We start from the raw sequence: 17,975 nt of genomic DNA, 5'->3' as shown, positions 1-17,975 counted from the left end.
CTTGGATTTATCCTGTATGGGACTCTCTGTGCTTCCAGGACTTGATTAACTATTTCCTTTCCCATATTAGGGAAGTTTTCAACTATAATCTCTTCAAATATTTTCTCAGTCCCTTTCTTTTTCTCTTCTTCTTCTGGGACCCCTATAATTCGAATGTTGGTGCGTTTAATGTTGTCCCAGAGGTCTCTGAGACTGTCCTCAGTTCTTTTCATTCTTTTTTCTTTATTCTGGTCTGCAGTAGTTATTTCCACCATTTTATCTTCCAGGTCACTTATCCGTTCTTCTGCCTCAGTTATTCTGCTATTGATCCCATCTAGAGTATTTTTTAATTTCATTTATTGTGCTTGTCATCGTTTCTTGGTTCCTCTTTAGTTCTTCTACGTCCTTGTTAAATGTTTCTTGCATTTTGTCTATTCTATTTCCAAGACTTTGGATCATCCTTACTATCATTATTCTGAATTCTTTTTCAGGTAGACTACCTATTTCGTCTTCATTTGTTAGGTCTGGTGTGTTTTGACCCTGCTCCTTCATCTGCTGTGTGTTTTTCTGTCTTCTCATTTTGCTTATCTTACTGTGTTTGGGGTCTCCTTTTCACAGGCTGCAGGTTCGTAGTTCCCGTTGTTTTTGGTATCTGTCCCCAGTGGCTAAGGTTGGTTCAGTGGGTTGTGTAGGTTTCCTGGTGGAGGGAACTAGTGCCTGTGTTCTGGTGGATGAGGCTGGATGTTGTCTTTCTGGTGGGTTCGTCCACGTCTGGTGGTGTGTTTTGGGGTGTCTGTGGCCTTATTATGATTTTAGGCAGCCTCTCTGTTAATGGATGGGGCTGTGTTCCTCTCTTGCTAGTTGTTTGGCATAGGGTGTCCAGCACTGTAGCTTGCTGGTTGTTGAGTGAAGCTGGGTCTTGATGTTGAGATGGAGATCTGTGAGAGATTTTCGCCATTTGGTATTACGTGGAGCTGGGAGGTCTCTTGTGGACCAGTGTCCTGAAGTTGGCTCTCCCACCTCAGAGGCACAGCCCTGATGCCTGGCTGGAGCACCAAGAGCCTTTCATCCACACGGCTCAGAATAAAAGGGAGAAAAAATGGAAAGAAAGAAAAAAAGAGGATAAAATAAAATAAAATAAAGCAATTATAATAAAAAATAAGAAAAAAAATTATTAAGAGTAAATTTATTAAGAAAAAAAATTTTTTTTAATTTTTAAAAATAGATTTATTAATTTTTTATACTAAAAATAAGAAAAAATTATTTAGAAAAAATTTATTAAGAAAAAAAATTTTTTAATTTTTTAAAATAAAAAATATGAAAAAACTTATTAAAAATTTTTTTAAAAATAGAAAATAAGGAAAAAATTATTAAGAAAACATTTATTAGGGAAAAAAAATTTTTAAGCCAAAAAAAAACAAAAAACAAAAAAAAAAATGGACGGACCTAACCCTAGGACTAACGGTGAGAGCAAAGCTATACAGACAAAATCTCACCCAGAAGCATACACATCTACACTCACAAAAAAAAGGAAAAGGGGAAAAGTTAATATATCCTGCTCCCAAAGTCCATCTCCTAAATTTGGGATGATTCGTTGTCTATTCAGGTATTCAACAGATGCAGGCACATCAAGTTGTTTGTGGAGCTTTAATCCGCTGCTTCTGAGGCTGCTGGGAGAGATTTCCCTTTCTCTTCTTTGTTCGTACAGCTCCCGGGGTTCAGCTTTGGATTTGGACCCGCCTCTGCATGTAGGTCGCCTGAGGGCGTCTGTTCCCCGCCCAGACAGAACGGGGTTAAAGGAGCAGCTGATTCGGGGGCTCCGGCTCAGTCAGGCCGGGGGGAGGGAGCGGTACAGAGGAGGCGGGGCGAGCCTGCGGCGGCAGAAGCCGGCGTGACGTTGCAGCAGCCCGAGGCGCGCCGTGCGCTCTCCCGGGGAAGTTGTCCCCGGATTACGGGAGCCTGGCCGTGGCGGGCTGCACAGGCTCCCGGGAGGGGCGGTGTGGAGAATGACCTGTGCTCGCCCACAGGCTGTTTGGTGGCGGCAGCAGCAGCCTTAGCGTCTCATGCCCGTCTCTGGGGTCCGCGCTGATGGCCGCGGCTCGCGCCCGTCTCTGGAGCTCGTTTAGGCGGCGCTCTGAATCCCCTCTCCCTGCACGCCGCGAAACAAAGAGGCAAGAAAAAGTCTCTTGCCTCTTCGGCAGCTGCAGACTTTTTCTCGTGCACCCTCCCGGCTAGTTGTGGTGCGCTAGACCCTTCAGGCTGTGTTCACGCAGCCAACCCCAGTCCTCTCCCTGGGATCCGACCGAAGCCCGCGCCTCAGCTCCCAGGCCCCGCCCGCCCCGGCGGCTGAGCAGACAAGCCTCTCGGGCTGGTGAGTGCTGGTCGGCACCGCTCCTCTGTGCGGGAATCTCTCTGCTTTGCCCTCCGCACCCCTGTGGCTGCGCTCTCCTCCGTGGCTCTGAAGCTTCCCCCCTCTGCTACCCGCAGTCTCTGCCCACGAAGGGGCTCCTAGTGTGTGGAAACCTTTCCTCCTTCACAGCTCCCTCCCACTGGTGCAGGTCCCGTCCCTATTCTTTTGTCTCTGTTATTTCTTTTTTCTTTTGCCCTACCCAAGTACGTGGGGATTTTCTTGCCTTTTGGGAGGTCTGACGTCTTCTGCCAGCGTTCAGTGGGTGTTCTGTAGGAGCAGTTCCACGTGTAGATGTATTTCTCATGTATCTGTGGGGAGGAAGGTGATCTCCGCGTCTTACTCTTCCGCCATCTTGCCCCTCCCTCCTCTATATTTTAAATTAAAAAACCCAACCTTGTTTCCTTTAAATTTCCAAGAGGAGATGTGAATTCACCACAGTAATGAGGAGGAGGAGAAGGTAGCTGTGACTCGCTCCCCGCCTCGGGCCAGGACGCGGGCGGCAGCGCCAGGGTCTCTCCCGGGCAGACCTGTGCCCCTGCGCCCCTGCGCCCCTGCGCCCCTAGGGAATTTGAAGGCCTGGGATAGTTTCTTTGCTGCACAATCCTTTTTGATAAACCTGTGATTTTTATTAAAGGAGATTTGGGAGACATTCCCAAAGGACCTAACTTGTATCCTGCTTTTTACAAAATGTGTGGGGTTTTTTTGGTTTGGTTTTGGAACAACCAACGGTGATCCCCATACAGGCTGTTAGAGATTCCTTAGGCACAAATATGGGCTTGTCTGGCCCCTAGAAAGGCCGCTAGGAGGGCCATCTCCCACTCTGCTGTCCGCCAGCCCAGATGGTGGCCCCCTTGGCCTGAGGTTGGGTGGCCTGAGCAGTGCGGGGCACGGGCGGTCCAGGGTGGAGGCCGGAGTGCGCTTGGGGGCGGCCGGGCAGCTGGTCTGGGTTTGGATTAACACCGTCCCTTTTGGTCAGAAGCCGGTTGTCGTGGAGACCTTCTTTGGATACGACGAAGAGGCTTCCCTGGAATCTGACGGTTCTTCCATCTCTTATCAAACGGACAGGACAGACCAGACCCCGTGCACCCCAGACGACGACCTGGAGGAGGTACCCTCCCGCGGCGGCTTCTGGACGGGCCCAGCGGGCGGCACAGAGGCAGGCGGGGTCGGGGTCAGGAGGCCTGCTCCCCAGAGGGGGCCCTCACCGGCTGTAACCCTCAGTAACCCACGATTTTGTACAGTGGGAAACACCTCCCGCTGCTGGCTTCCTGGCTGTCCCCGCCCCCCTTCCTTCGCACGCACGCCCCGTCTGCTTCACCCCCGTCATTGCGCCAGGGCCCCCTCTGCAGAGCGGTGCAGAGAGCTCCTGCCCTCTCAGGGTGACGGGGGTGGGGGGGTCTGGGCCACCCAGCAAGGAGTCAGCACCAACGCCACGGGGGCAGCCGAGTCGTGCATCAGGGTGGAGAGGTGATGAGGACAAGCTCTGTCTCTGAATAAACACAGCCGAGGTGTCCCACCCTCCTCGCGCCTCCTTCCAGGAGAACACTGGCCCAGCCCTGCAGGTGCGGGATGAGAAGGGGCCAGTGGTCCATGGCCCTGACCAGGCACAGCGGGCACTGAGGCCACGGATTGCACCTCCCCTGGCAGATCCTGGTGGACGGCCCCACGACCATGAACCCGCTTAGAGATCCAGGACAGGGTAGCACAGCTGCCGCCAGTGAGGACGGGCCTGGGGGAGCTTGGGCCCATTAGGGTTCCCGTCCGGTCACTCCCGGACATGGCTTGTTCTCCTCTGAAGGCCAGCAGCCCCCTGCCTTCTCCCTGGGGCAGCAAGTGACATCCCAGCCAGGGGGAGACAGCAGGGGTGACTGTGCAGGAAAGGAGCCTGGAAGGTGAGACCTCAGCTTTAAGCCTTTCACAAGGCCCAGGTCCCTTCCCGACACAGTCCGGCAGAGCGGAGCCTCAGGGGAGCCTGGTCAGGAATGCAGGGTCCCCGGGTCAGGACAGCCTGGCTGGCAGGTGGGCCCCCGCCGAGCCCTGGCCTCAGAGCAGCCAGCTCGGCCTTTCATCCCAGGGCTCAGGGCCTGCCTCTCGGGTCCCCGGTAGAGGCCCGGCTAACGCTGTGTCTCCGTGCGCCCCTCCAGGGCAGGGCCAAGGAGGAGACGGAGCTGCGGTTCCGGCAGCTGACCATGGAGTACCAGGCCCTGCAGCGGGCCTACGCGCTGCTGCAGGAGCAGGTCGGAGGGACGCTGGACGCAGAGCGAGAAGTTAAGGTCTAACTGACGTCCACGCCACCACGTTCCGGCTCCCACTGGGCTCCCCCGCTTGACCCCCGGCCTTGGCAGGGACCCTCGCACCTTCCAGACCCGGCCCTTCTCTCCCGCGGTCACGGTCGGGCCTGGTGATGCTCACCCAGGCGACCGACACGCAGTTGTTTGGGAAGCAGCTCTGGCGGTCGCTCAGCGGCGGGTGGTCCCGCGCCAGGGCGGGGCACCCCACACCCTGTGTCCCGATGGCCCAAACGCTGTCATCCGTTTGCCCTGGAAGCTGTTCCCAGGGCAGCCGGGCACCCATCACGATAAAGTGCCCTGCGGCCTGGACCCTGTGAGAGCAGATTAACTCAAGGGAAGGGGGCTCAGACCCCCTAGAAGCCAGCTGGTGCTGGGTGGTGGGCTTTCACGCAACAGGGCGCGGGGGGTGGTCTTCTAAAGGAGGTCGGGCTCTGGGGAAGAAAGTGAAAGCCGAGTGAGGAAAAGGAGGTGAGCCCAGGGCGGGCAGAGGCGCGGGGAGGGGAGGGAAGGTGCCCGGGGGCTGTGCCTGCCACATCTCTCAGCAGCCCCTCTGCGTGTGTCCTGGTCATTATCGTCCAACGACTAAAGCAGACCCTTCCGGCCCGCACCCAGCAGCGCAATCCTCTTTCATCCTGTAAACGAGGATTCTCCCTAATAATCCCTCCAAATGAATCTATAGATCATCCCCCGTAATCTCAGCGAGGTCGCGTGCTTCCGCTAAGCCTCCAAGTTTCCCCTTTACTCCAGAGCGGTCCTTGCCAAGGGGCTACTCTCCACTGGCTGAACCAAAAGGCAGACTGTCCCCTTAAAGTCCCGTCCAAGTGGGTGCGTCTGGCTTTTAGAGAAAATTTGATGTATATCTCCTCCCATCCTACAGACCCGTGAGCAGCTACAGGCGGACGTGCAGAGGGCGCAGACGCGGATCGAAGACCTGGAGAAGGCCCTGGCGGAGCAGGGGCAGGTGAGCACAGGGGCCTGGGTCCCTGGGAAGCTGGGGGGGTGGCCTGGTCCCCGGGCTGCAGTGCCCCCCCGATGAGGGTGGCGGTCTGTGGGTGTGTACGTCGGCGAGAACTATTCATCTGCACACTGAAGACTGGCACCCCAGCTCCCTTTACTGTGTATGCATCACACCTCAGTAAAGGCTTTAAAAGCGGAAAGAATGCATATATAAAGGAATTCCACAGCAAGCCCCAAACAAGGCAGGAACCATCCGTACACGCCTCTCTGGGCTTGATCAGAGATTCTGTCCGTCTCTTAGCTCAAGGCCTGGATTTCAGGTCCCAGGGGTTTGTCGGTCACTCCCCTCAGCCCCCCTCACCTCTGGGCTCTTCAAACCCCGGGGGGAGGGCATTCATCCCACGGGGCCTGAGCCTCCCCCTGACCTGCTGGATGGTGCAGCTCCAGGTGGACCTCCAGGGCTGGCTGGAGGACGTCCAGTGGGGTTGGGAGGGTCTGGGTGGGAGAGGGCCAAGCACCGTGCAGACCCACGGAGGGCCTGATGTGTTAACTGCTGGGGAGACGGCTGGACAGACGGACAGGGCAAGGACGTGAGCCGCTGCCCGGCCACATTGCCACATCCTCACCTGAGTGCATGAGGCCCCGAATCCAGTGCTGAGGCGCCTGAGTCACACAGGACCGGCCCACATCCCCACTCCTCGGCCCCTGAGCCCCCGGGCTGCACTCGGCCTGAGGGAGCTGCACTCTGGAGCTGCGCGCACAGCTCCACGACCCAGACCCGGAGTCGTCATTCCTGGGCCCCGTCTGATGTGGCCGCCGAGCTGCTCGCGCCCGAGAAGAACAGTAGCCGAGGGGCTGGGAAGCGAGAAGGAGGAGGAGGTGGAGGAAGCCGGTCCTTTCGTTGCAGAAACGAGTCCTTCAAACTTGAAAAGAACTTCACAGAGGACTCTGCTGAGAAGAAATTTGGGGCCGAGTTCAGTGTCTGGACACCTCACTTTGTGACCAAATGCCGGTGGTGGAGGTTCCTCCAGGGCATGGAGCTGGAACTGGGGGTCGAGGACACCGGGCCTCCCCCAAGGCCTGACCCAGGGCAGCCCAGCGGGCGTCCACATGGGTCCCACCAGAGCTCAGAGCCTGCCTCGGGCCCCGTGTCCCCAGGTGTGAAGTGGGAGGGACCCCCACCCTGGCACCTGCCCTCTCGCCACCGGCCCAAGCCCCCTGGCTCCCGCTGGCTGTGTGTCTGGGTCCCCCGGACCTGCGACGTCCACGTGGGCGCCTGGCCTGGGCTAGCACGAGCCTGGGTGCCGTCCACTTCTAGCCGGGACCCTCCAAGGAAACGGGTGAAACCCTGGGTTTCCATCAGCTGTGGGGCAGAAGCTACCACTCCCTGGTTACTTCGGAAGCTGGGTGTTGAGTCTTTTCAACACATCCCCTGTCTGCTGAATTGTGATTTCAATCGTGGTTCCACCCTGCGGTGTATTTATTTCTCCACTTCGATTCCCTTTCCAAGGACACGAAGTGGATTGAAGAGAAGCAAGCGCTGTATCGGAGAAATCAAGAGCTCATAGAAAAGGTAGGCACCTGCCAGGCCGCGTCTGAGCGTCTGGCTGCCTCCCAAAGAAAGCAGGGATTCCCTTGCGCTCAGGGGTTTGCGGGGTCCCCGCGGTGCTGGGCGGTGGGGAGAGGGCGGAGGTTCCCCAGCGGAGCCCCAGCCGGGCCTTCTGTGCTTCTCACTCCCGTGGGGCTGCCCCCCCGACCCACCCCCGCCGTCTCCTGGGACAGGCGGCCTGGAAGGAGGCACCTGGGGTCCCGCCAGCCCCGTGTCTATAGCGGCTTCTCGGTTCTTGTTTTCTTGCCTGATGGGTTCTGTGGTTGGTGACGGTTAGACAACCTCTGTGGGCAGTTCATGGCCGTCCCCAGAGGAGTGGGCCCAGGACGGCTGGAGCCAGTCACGTGGAACGAGGAGGGAGGGGGCAGTGGCTGCATGTCCAGAGGCAGGAGGGCCAGTGGGGCCTCACAGCTCGCTCTGGCGGCCCCCTCATCACCCTGTCCTGGTGAGGGTGCTCTTGGTGACCCACCCCCACCAGCAGCTGGCCTTGTCCGCAGGCAGAGGGCGGGCGGGGGCAGCACCTGCTACGGCAGGCACAGCCCTTCTAGAAAAGGGCCAGGCCGGCCACCGCTCACGCGCCTGAGGGCGCCGAACCAGGCCCACGGGCAGAGGCCGGTCCTGCCCCACCCGAAGTCGTCAGGCCCACACGGGGCAGTGCTTTGGGTGCCATTCATACCTTAAATGCTGAGCAACACCTACCTGCTTGTCGTGGACCCTCTGCACACGTCTTAAGTCAGCACAGCTGTTTCCGTGGTGCTCTCGTGCTCACATAAACCCTCCTGTGCACGTAAATGCTTGTGTGTACGCAGAACGACCGCATACTTAAATGCGCACGCACACATGTAAATGCTTGTGCGCACATATAAATGTTCACGTGCGCACGTAATAGCTTGTGTGCACTCAGACACACATGTGCACCCTTAAACACTCATGTGTGCACATCAACGCCTGCATATACACTTGAACACAGGCACACTCAAATGTTCACGAGCACACACACTTAAACACTCATGTGCGCTTGTCACCCGTACACCTAACACCCACATGCACACATAAACCCTCATTTGCACACTTGAACACTCATATGTGCACTTAAAACCTGTGCGTTTGTCTGGCACGGTGCCCATGGGGTCACACTCCTGGCCCGTGGGTGCATCCCAGCCGTCCCAGCCGCGCAGAGTGACACACAGTGCAGTGGGAAGACCCAGCTCCCGAGGGCACCGGCTAACTCAGAGGATGCTGGTGCTCCTGGATCCATCTGGACCCATTCGAGCCGCAGAGCAGGCCCCTTGGCCCCCAAGTTCAACTCGGGGGGACGGACCGAGTTGACGGTGCCCATGGTGGACACGAGACCACTGAGGACATGTGCCACGGGCTGCACTGTGCTTACCCCTTGGGAGGCGCGGGCCTCACACACGTCAGTTCTGGAGGATGGCCAGGCAGCCACGGCACACAGCCCCGCCATCGGACAGCAGTGTTCCTGAGGCTCTGGGCCAGCCTGGGCTCCAAGGGGCGCTGTCCTGGCCATGGTGAGGCGCAGGCAGCTTGGCGACAGCTTACGCCTCTGCCCGCGGCGGCCCTTCTCTTCCTCATCTCTGCTCAGACGGCCCCCCGCCCAGTGCACCCGGCCCTGCGTCCCCCGCCCACCCGCTGCCGGTTTAGCCCAGGAGGGGACTCACCTAGTCTCACCAGGGCGGCCCCCCGCGGACTGAGGCTGGAGTGTGGGCTCTGGGCCGAGGACCTGGGCCAGGCGCCGTCCCCGTGACGCCAGCAGCCGTCAGGGAAGCTGAGAGCTGGCCTCACGTGAGACTCCAGGGCCTCACCCGTCTTTTATTTTACAGATTAAACAAATGGAGACAGAAGAGGCTCGGTTAAAGCATGAGGTCCAGGATGCAAAGGACCAAAACGAGCTGCTGGAGTTCCGGATCCTGGAGCTAGAGGTGCGGGGTCGGGGTGGGGTCAGAGAGCTGTCACCCCGAGCTGGTGCCATCGAGGGCTGCGAGCCCAGCCCTGTCACTCAGAGGAAACACATGCAAAACGAAACAAATTGTCCGCACACAGCTCTGGGGCCTCCCTCACCCCCGGTCCCTCGTGACCTTGGCTGGCGGGCATGACCACCCTCTCCTACGACGCCACCACCCAGCTTCGCTTGGTGCGTCTCTGCACCGGCATTTCCGCCTGTCTGGTTTCCTGGCGTCCACGCACACCTGCAGCGTGGGGAGTGGGCCCCCATGAGTCCAGAGGGAGCTGCCCCTCAGTCCTCCCGCCCGCCTCCGGGGGGGCAGGAGGGCTGTGTGGCCACTCCGTGTGTGTCGCCCCGTGGCCCCAGGGCTCCTGCGTGTGGTCCTGGTTGAGGACGGTGGCGGCACCTCCAGCCACGGTCCCGTGTCCTCAGGGTCACTGAGGCCAGGCCCGTGGGGGACACTGCTCCCGGTCCCCTGGGACTCAGCTCGTCGGCCCCGGGGGTGGGACTGCCCAGCCCCTCGGCAGGCGGGGGGCCGCTCCCAAGGGCCTCCCCGTGGGTGGCTGGGAGGTCCCTGCCCCCAACAGTGTCCACACAGGGCCGTCCCCTGCGCAGGAGGAGGGTTTGGCCTCTGCTGCGGCAGCCGGGGCTTCGTTTTCACAAGGACCACGCTGACCGTGTTGGGTGGACTTGGTGTCTTCACCGTGTCCCCGGGTGGCCCAGCACTGCCCTCCCAGGAGGGAGGGGACACCGTGCCCAGACTTCCGCTCTCTGTCTAGGAGAGGGAGAGGAAGTCGCCGGCCATCAACTTCCACCACACCCACTTCGTGGGCGGGAAGAGCCCCCTGCAGGCGTACTGCGAGGCTGAAGGCATGATGGTAACGCCCCGCCCCCGCCCGCACACCCCTGGCCCCCGCGGCCGCCTGGCCCGCACTCCCACCCAGCAGCCTGTCCCCCTGCCTCTAGGACATCCTGGTCTCGGAGCTGATGAAGAAGCTGGACCTCCTGGGGGACAACGCCGTAAGTGTAGGTCGCTCTCCTGACTTGTGCATGCCTCCCCGTGCCGACCGCCCTGCACGGTCCAGGGGCCCCTGTGAGTCCCGCTGTGGCCCTACCGCAGCCCACACCCTCCCACTGCCGGAGCTGCCTGGGACGGGCCCTCTGGCATTTAGGAGAAATTTCGTTCTTTCTGACACTGTTCCCACACGGGAGTTCGGGGCCTCTGCTCTCACCCTCGATTCTTCCAGCAGAGGTGCTTCTGGCCCTGTGTTCTCAGTTTCTGGAACCCCTCTCAGTCTCTAAGCTCTTCCATATCCTTGGTGGGGATGGGGGCTGTGGGTCCTCAGACACCTCAAACTCAGGGCTTCCCGCTTACTTAGTTTGGGAGGAGGGGCAGAGCCTATATAAATAATCCCCGAATCTCACTTAGGGCAGAGTTCCAATTTCTACAGCAAACTCCTCAAAAGAATACTAATTGCTGAATGGGCAGAGTGACTGCATCCCTCCACGCCACCCTCCATCCACCCATCCTCCATCCCTCATCCTCTGTCCATCCACCTTCCATCCATTCTCCATTCACCCTCCATCCAGCATCCTGTACTTGTTGAGCCCCTGCCCAATGGGGGGGTCAGCTGTGCTGGAAGAGGGCCCCAATCCACACCCCAGGACGTTTCCGCCACAGGGTATCCTAACAAGTATACAGTCTACGGCTGGTCCTAAGGCACCTTGGGCTCCACATCCTGGTGACTGCTCTCAAGGAAGATCAAGGCACTAAGTCAAATTGGTGCACTCCATGCGGTAGATGGAGGAAAAAAACACACGCAAACACACACACACACACACACTTCTCACACGCATACCAAAACCCAGGCGCTCATGCACATCCTTGGGGCCACTTCTTCCCAGCAGCTTCGAGGTGTTCAGGGCCCTGTGTTGACAGGAATCCCACCTCTCCCCACCTGCCCTTTACTTGGGAAGCAGTGAGGGCGGGGAGCGGGGGAAGCAGCTCCCAGCAGAGAGGCTCTCCTGGCTGTATTGCCCACCCCCGACCCTGCCACTAGTCAGACCCCTTGCTCCACGTCGGCTGCAGGTAGCGGAGGTGCTGGTCCACAGCAGGGATGGCCGTTGTCACGATGTGCTCCGGGGTTCAGCCTGAGTATCAGCCCCCATCACGGGCTCTTGGGAACCTTTCAGTTCACAGCTGGAGAGACTGAAGCCCCAGAGGGCACCCACCCAGGTCACAGAGCTGCGGTACTGGCCAGCTAGGACGAGCCCAGGTCTGCCTAGTTCTGTTCGGGGCCCCTCCCAGCCCTGTAGCTGCCCGCCCCAGAGCACCAGTGCACGTGACGGCCCTGGAGCCATCACACGGCCTCAGAGACAGGGGCAGAGGACATGCTGCCAGTTTTACCTGCAGGTGACCTCTAGAGACCCTTGGCAGTTTCTGAAGGACCATGGGGGTGACCCTTAGGTCTGTCGTGTGCACGTGGACACGCTTCAGGCAGATGACAGGGATAGCCTGGCCCTATCCCCTTCTCAGCCAGGGCACGCTGAGGCTGTGGCCACTGTCTCCAGGCTGCTTCCCAGAAGGCTGCAGCCTCCCAGCTGGCCACGGGGCACCTGAGCCCCGGACCTCGGTTTCCTCAGGAGTCAGGGTCCTTGGAGTGGAGCAGAGGGGCCGGCGGGGGGCAGAATGGACCCCCGTCCTCCCCGGTGGGCCGCCTGCTCACCGCTGCTGCACCTGGGCTGCAGGGGGTCAGGTCACCCAGGGAGGGCTGCGAGGGTGGAGGAGACACACATTGCCAAGGCCATGGTCACCTCCAGGAGGGAGTAGGGGGAGCCCAGCCAGGCTGCCCACCAAGTGGGACATCGCGGGCCCTTCAGCCTGGGCTGACCACATCCAGGTAGCTTCCCTCAGTTACCCCGAAGGCCCCCCTCAGCCTCCCACACTCCCATCCCGCCCATCAGGCCCAGCCCCGCCTTGGGAGGAGGGAGGGGACAGCCTGGCTCGTGTCCCCGGAAGCCAGAGGGATGAGGGGCGCCTGGCCCCGGCACCACACCGAGTCGGGGCGCAGCGTGCCTGAGGGCGGCGCCTGCCTCTGTGTCCCAGCACCCGGCCACCAACCCCCACCTGTGCCTACTGCTGCCGGGGTAGGGGGTGGTGAGAGACCCCTGCCCCTGGGGAGCTCACGCTGCGGAGGGAGAAAGGCGGGAGGGCTTTCGGAGCAGGTGGCCCCGAATCAGGGAAGTTCTGGGGTGGGGGGCCACCCTCAGCTCAGTGACCCCAGGGGGCTCCTCCCTGCCTGTCTCTGCTCCCCGTGAGCCCTGTTGGCTGTCCCACAGGTGGGCCCAGCAGTGGGGACAGCCCAGCTCCCTCCACCCTGGTGCTGACGCAGGTGGCACATCCTCTGAGGATGCCCACTGACCCCAAAGCCAGAGTCACCCTGCCCAGAAGGACTACCCAGGCGGGCCCTTTGGGACGAGGCATGAATAAAACATGCAGAAAAAAGGCAAAACGGCAGGGATGGGAACCATTTCATAGCCATGAATGTTTGATCTTTGCTTCACATTCCTAAGTGGCGCTTTAATAATTCAGGCCGCCTGCGCGGAGAGCTGGCTTTAAATAAAAATCCAGCAGAGACCCGGGAAGGCTGGCTGCTCGTCCTGCCGCCATTGTCCCGTTCTGCCTCGCTGGCTACCCTAGACGTGGTCACCAGCAGTGAGACGGCCAGAGGGGGCAAGGCGGAGCGTCACCCCAGAGCTGGCAGGACCAAGAGGAAAGAGGATCACAGGCTCCCGGGAGGGCCTTTAGTGAAAGCGACATTTAGCTGTGACCCCAGCTCCCCTGCGCCCATCCGTCCCTCAGCCCGGCCACCCCGGGGGCACCTCCCCTGACCACACGTGACTTCTGCTTTCGGGTACAGAATCTGACCAATGCAGAGCAGGTGGTCGTCACACAAGCCGGGACAGTCCTGACCTTGGCCGAAAAGGTAACGGTGACCGTGGACGCTGTCGGGACCGGGCCGGGCTTCCCGAAGCCTCCCTTTCTGGCTCAGCGCAGAGAAGACGCTCACCCTGGGAGGAGGGCTGCCGGGAGGTGGGGTTGGGGTCCACGGATCCTGCTTGCCTCGGGAGGTCTGGCACACGCACAGGTCAGCCAGCACCGCCACGCATGTTTGCAAGTGACAGATGAAGCCAGACCTCTCCCCAAGGCCGCTCTGCCTCCGCCTGCCCCCAGAGGCCGGGAGGTATGGTGGCTCTGTAAACCGGCAGCATCTGTCTCACCTGCCGGGACCCTCCTCCGGGGGTCGCCCAGCCCACCCGGGCTCCCCACCCTCCAGCCTCTCTGCTCAAGGGCCGCCAGCCTGCTCCCGGTCCCACCCCTGGAGCCAGAACCGGCTTGGTAGGCCTGCTGGCAGCGCCCCCTCCCAGCGGCCCCCAGCAGGGCGGGGAGGGGTGTCCAGCAAATAGGAGCTCAGGGTCCAGCACCTCGGGAGAACGGGCCGCCTAACGTCCCTCCTCTCCCGGGGCTGGGGGGGCAGACTCCCTGGACACGAGGCGGGGCTGCGGAGGGGGGACCCGGGCCTGGCCCGCACGCCGGGCACACGGAGCCCATGATGCCAGCCCAGCCCTGACTCCCACGAGGGCTGAGCCCTCCCCTCCTGGAGGAAGAGTGGGAAGGGCAGGGAGGGCCAGGCCCCCCAGGCTGTCTCCCCGGGGCTCGGGGAGGTGGACTTGGACGTCTGAGTACCTTCCACTGTGTCCAGTGGCTCCAGGAGATCGAAGAGACGGAGTCGGCCCTGCAGCGGAAGATGGAGGACCTGGAGAGCGAGCAGGTCGGTGGCGTCTGGCCCCACGGCCCGCGCACCGGGTCGGCTGCGCGAGGCCCAGACGCGGGTCCTCTTGCGTTTCAGGAGCTGTTCAGTAAGCAGAAGGGCTACCTGGACGAGGAGCTGGACTTCAGGAAGCAGTCCTTGGACCAGGCTCACAAGGTAAGAGAAGCGCGGCTGCCGGAACGCCCAGGGGCGGCGGATTTGCGGTAGAAACGGGGACGGTTGTTCCCACGGCCAGCGTGGTGTCTCGGGGGCCACGTGGCCTCGGACCTGCCTGGGAAGATCCTGCGCCCAGTGTGACCAGCGTGGGGTCACTCTTCGCATTTCTCCTGCCGGACACCCCTCGCCCGGCGAGTTCCGAGGATGCCTTACTGCTCCGTCAGCAGCCCTTGGCCCCAGGAGTGCAGGCACACGAGCAGAAGTCAAGTGGGTATTTGAAATGAGCTGAGAAAATAGAATTCATTGAAACAATGCATTTACAAATGAGATGAACACAGCTGAATGTCTGTCAGTCCATCATCCCGCCCGGGAGCCCTGCTTCTGTCCATCTGCACCAACCAGTGCACACGTGCCCTTTGTGCGTGCCTGCCCCATGGGAAGCCATTTCCCCCCGAGAAACCTGAAGGGACATCCCCGTGTGCGGTTAACCCCGACATCGGTGCCGAAAACATGGGTCCTGGAGATGACATCAGGGAGACGGCCTTATGACACACGGACGCACGAACACACACGCACCCGCACGCCACAGTAAACGTCGCCCTGGGACTGTGGATGGGGGCTCCTGCACACAGCGCCGAGGGATACTGTCAGGGCTCCCGGTGATGCTGGGTCCGCTCCCGGTCTGATGACTGTCAGGGCTGCTCCCTGCGTGATACTGTTTGGGGGCCCCCTTCCTCCAATTCCGGCAGGAAGGCTGCACGTTTTGCTCTCCCTCCCTGGTTTTCTTGACTCCATAGTTAGGCCTGCACTTCCTGCTGGATAATTAGCCATTTTATCTGCCATTCACAAAGCCCTGTGCAGGAGGGAGGCACCTACCGCCTTGGGATGCCCTGGGGGAGACACAGGCCTGTGGGAACCTGCTGGGTTTCACACTCTCCCTGCTCTGTGAGCACAGGAGCCACAGCTGGGTTTCGAAGGGGAAGGGTGGTCCCTGCGTGGCTGAGGGCCGTCTAGGGCAGCTGGGAGCAGAGGCCTGGCCATTCACAGATGAGGGCGAGCGCTGGGGCAAGGCTGTGCACACAGAGCCGGCGTCCGGGTGGCCCGTCGCTCAAGGTCATGCACGTAGGGAAGGTCAGAACATCTCCATCTCCTGCCAGTCTTGGGGTGAAGCCATGGTGATGTTAATTCTAAGCCCCACACTCAGCTGCCTTTATTTTAAAGCTGGAGAATATCTTAAACACACTAAGCTCTTTGGCTCTAGGAAGTGGCAGCTGATGGGTGTGTGAGTTGGCAGTGACAGCTGGGGACAGTTTATTTTGTGGCTGTCAAGAACAATAACATGTAAGCGAGGAACAAAGGTTCCCCCCCCCCCCCATTTCCTAAAATGTCTACTCAGCCAAAAGGACTTTCCATAGTCATTTTGCCTGAAGAAGAAGAAACATTCATTTCTGAAGAGGTTACATTTTTGATGGGAAGATGGGAAGAATTTGGCTTTTTCAAAGATTGTATCTATGAAATTTCCTGAGGAACAAGCTTTAAAAGTGTTCCAGATCAAAGTGCTAAGTCACTAGGAATTTATAACAAGGTCTGTATTTTGGCGGCTGGGTGGCAGCAAAGGGATGATACAGCATGTGTGTCTGGGGACCAGCAGCGTAGCCAGCTCTCCACGTCGGAGCCCTGGCGGGACAACGCGAGGGCCCTGGGCTGGAGCCCCCCTGGAGTCTGAACCCCTCTCCCCACCAGCAGGGCCCTGTGCAGGTCGTCCAGCCCGGCAGTCTCATCAGCCTGCCTCAGTGTCCTCACCCGTGAGCCAGGCCTAACAAGAGCACCTGCTTCCTGGAAGGGGCGGGACTGAAGGGCTTCATGGAGGTGAAGCCTTAAGCCGGTGCAGGCACACACAGGCACCCACGGGCGTGGACATCCTTAGGGTTATCATTTGGGACAGAGGAGGTGAGGGGCTGGGAGGCGGGCAGAGGCTGGACACGTGGGGCCTCATGTACAGGCAGCAGGGAGGGAGGCAGACAGACAGACAGACAGGGAGAGAGAAGGGGAGGAGAGGTGGGGCAGGTGTATGTCTCACAGTCTGGAGGCCAGAAGCCTGACACCAAGGTGCTGGCGGGGCCACATCCGTCTGAAGCTCCAGGGGAGGCCCTCCTGCCTCCTCCAGCTCCTGGGGGCCCAGGCGTTCCCGGGCTTGTGGCTGAGTCACCCCAATCTCTGCCCTGTCGTCACATGGCTTCCCCGCATCTTCCATGACTGTCTCCAAGTTCCCCTCTTCTTCCAAGGCCGTGAGTCAGTGGATTGAGGCCCCCTAATCCAATCTGACCTCACCTGCACTGGGTGACATCTGCCTATTTCCAAGTGATCCACATTTCACAGGTTCTGGGGGTTAGGGCTTGATGTTTCTTTGGGGACGCGAGTCACCCCACAGGCAGCACTAGGGACCGCAGAGCTGACGGCCCGGCCCCTCTGCACTACTGCAGACAAACCCTGTGAGACCGCCCTTCTTCCTTCTTAGCGACTCAGAAGCCCAGGGTTTGGCGAAGGTTGTGAGCAAAGGAAGAAGCCTTTGTTGTTCTTTCCTCAAGGGACACCCGCCCGGCCCACTGCCCCTCTGGCCCTCATCCGACTCTGGCCTCAAATTCTGCTGACCTTGATGTCCCTAATGTTTCACTGCACGTTAAACATCGCGTGGAAGGGATGCTCCTGAAATAATTACTCCCGGACTGTTTCCACCCTCCAGAATATCATTTAACCGGCCCAGGCGGAAGCAGTCCCCTCTGTGGGCTGGCCTGGAGGCGTCGTGACCCCAGGGCGGGGTGCCCCAGTCCCCCAGGCCGGCCCCGGGGGAGGCGGCGAGGACTGACGTGCCCCCTCCCGCCCCCAGCACATCCTGGAGCTGGAAGCCATGCTGTACGACGTCCTGCAGCAGGAAGCCGGGGCCAAAGTGGCGGACACGCTGTCGGAGGAGGAGCGCGAGAAGCTCAGGGTGGCGGTGGAGCAGTGGAAGCGCCAGGTCATGAGCGAGATGCGCGAGCGGGACGCCCAGATCCTGCGGGAGCGCATGGAGCTGCTGCAGCTGGCGCAGCAGGTGCGCGGCAGGGGCGCCGCGGGCGCGGGACCTCCGGGCGGAGCGGGGCTTCCCAGCCCCGGCCCCCTGATGGCCACTCCTCCAATGACAGTACCCTCCCGTGGCCACGCCCCCAAAGGTCATGCCCTCCCGTGGCCACGCCCCCAAAAGTCATGCCCTCTCGTAGCCACACCCCCATATCCCTGCCCTCCAATGATCATGCCCCCAAGGCCAGGGCCTTCCACTGTCCGTGCCCCCCGATGGCCATGCTCTCCAGTGGCCGTGCCCATGGGGGACCCTCCTGCCGGACTGCCTGTCCCTCCGGACCAGCCTCCTGGGCTGTCCCGCCCAGGCCTCTGGGTGGCACAGCCCCCCTCCTGGGACCCCCCACTCTGGGTCTCTTCCGTGGTTCCTCCCTCAGTGGCAAGATCCCAGTGAAGGTGTCATCTGGGGAGCAGAGGCTCATGGGCTAGGGACTTGGGGACCTTCTCTTGGCCTACAGGCACTTGGGGCCCTCAGGCCAGTCTGGCCAGTTCATTTCTAACTGGGAGTGAGGGATCCTGGCAGACTAGACAGGCTTGGTGTGTAAGACATGCCTCCGCTCCCCTGTGTGTGCTGGCGTGGCCTTTGTGGCTGTGTTCCGTGTTCAGATACACTAGTGAATCCAGGTTTACTGTGAATGTCAGAGGGCTAATCTCTGACCAGAGG

The 17,975-nt window shown here is 60.2% G+C and overlaps 1 protein-coding gene across 19 annotated transcripts in view; it reads left to right on the top strand.

Moving 5' to 3' along the window:
• Nucleotides 1-17,975, top strand: part of JAKMIP3 (Janus kinase and microtubule interacting protein 3) — a 50,379-nt gene that overhangs the window by 29,861 nt on the left and 2,543 nt on the right. For 5 of the 19 annotated variants that reach the window (XM_061191801.1, XM_061191793.1, XM_061191778.1 and 2 more), the window contains 11 exons: nucleotides 3,369-3,497; nucleotides 4,534-4,662; nucleotides 5,558-5,641; nucleotides 7,148-7,210; nucleotides 9,088-9,186; nucleotides 9,989-10,087; nucleotides 10,176-10,229; nucleotides 13,130-13,195; nucleotides 13,973-14,041; nucleotides 14,120-14,197; nucleotides 17,085-17,288. In XM_061191801.1, coding sequence (XP_061047784.1) covers nucleotides 3,369-3,497; nucleotides 4,534-4,662; nucleotides 5,558-5,641; nucleotides 7,148-7,210; nucleotides 9,088-9,186; nucleotides 9,989-10,087; nucleotides 10,176-10,229; nucleotides 13,130-13,195; nucleotides 13,973-14,041; nucleotides 14,120-14,197; nucleotides 17,085-17,288 — 1,074 coding nt within the window. Of the gene's footprint in view, nucleotides 1-3,368; nucleotides 3,498-4,533; nucleotides 4,663-5,557; nucleotides 5,642-7,147; nucleotides 7,211-9,087; nucleotides 9,187-9,988; nucleotides 10,088-10,175; nucleotides 10,236-13,129; nucleotides 13,196-13,679; nucleotides 13,691-13,829; nucleotides 13,879-13,972; nucleotides 14,042-14,119; nucleotides 14,198-17,084; nucleotides 17,289-17,975 lie in introns of all 19 variants that reach the window. The other 14 variants (XM_061191796.1, XM_061191790.1, XM_061191765.1 and 11 more) reach the window with 10 other exon arrangements.

The sequence above is a fragment of the Eubalaena glacialis genome, chromosome 1, assembly GCF_028564815.1.
Source record: "Eubalaena glacialis isolate mEubGla1 chromosome 1, mEubGla1.1.hap2.+ XY, whole genome shotgun sequence".
Classification (NCBI taxonomy): Eukaryota; Metazoa; Chordata; class Mammalia; order Artiodactyla; family Balaenidae; genus Eubalaena; species Eubalaena glacialis.
This window is presented reverse-complemented; position numbering and strand designations above follow the sequence as displayed.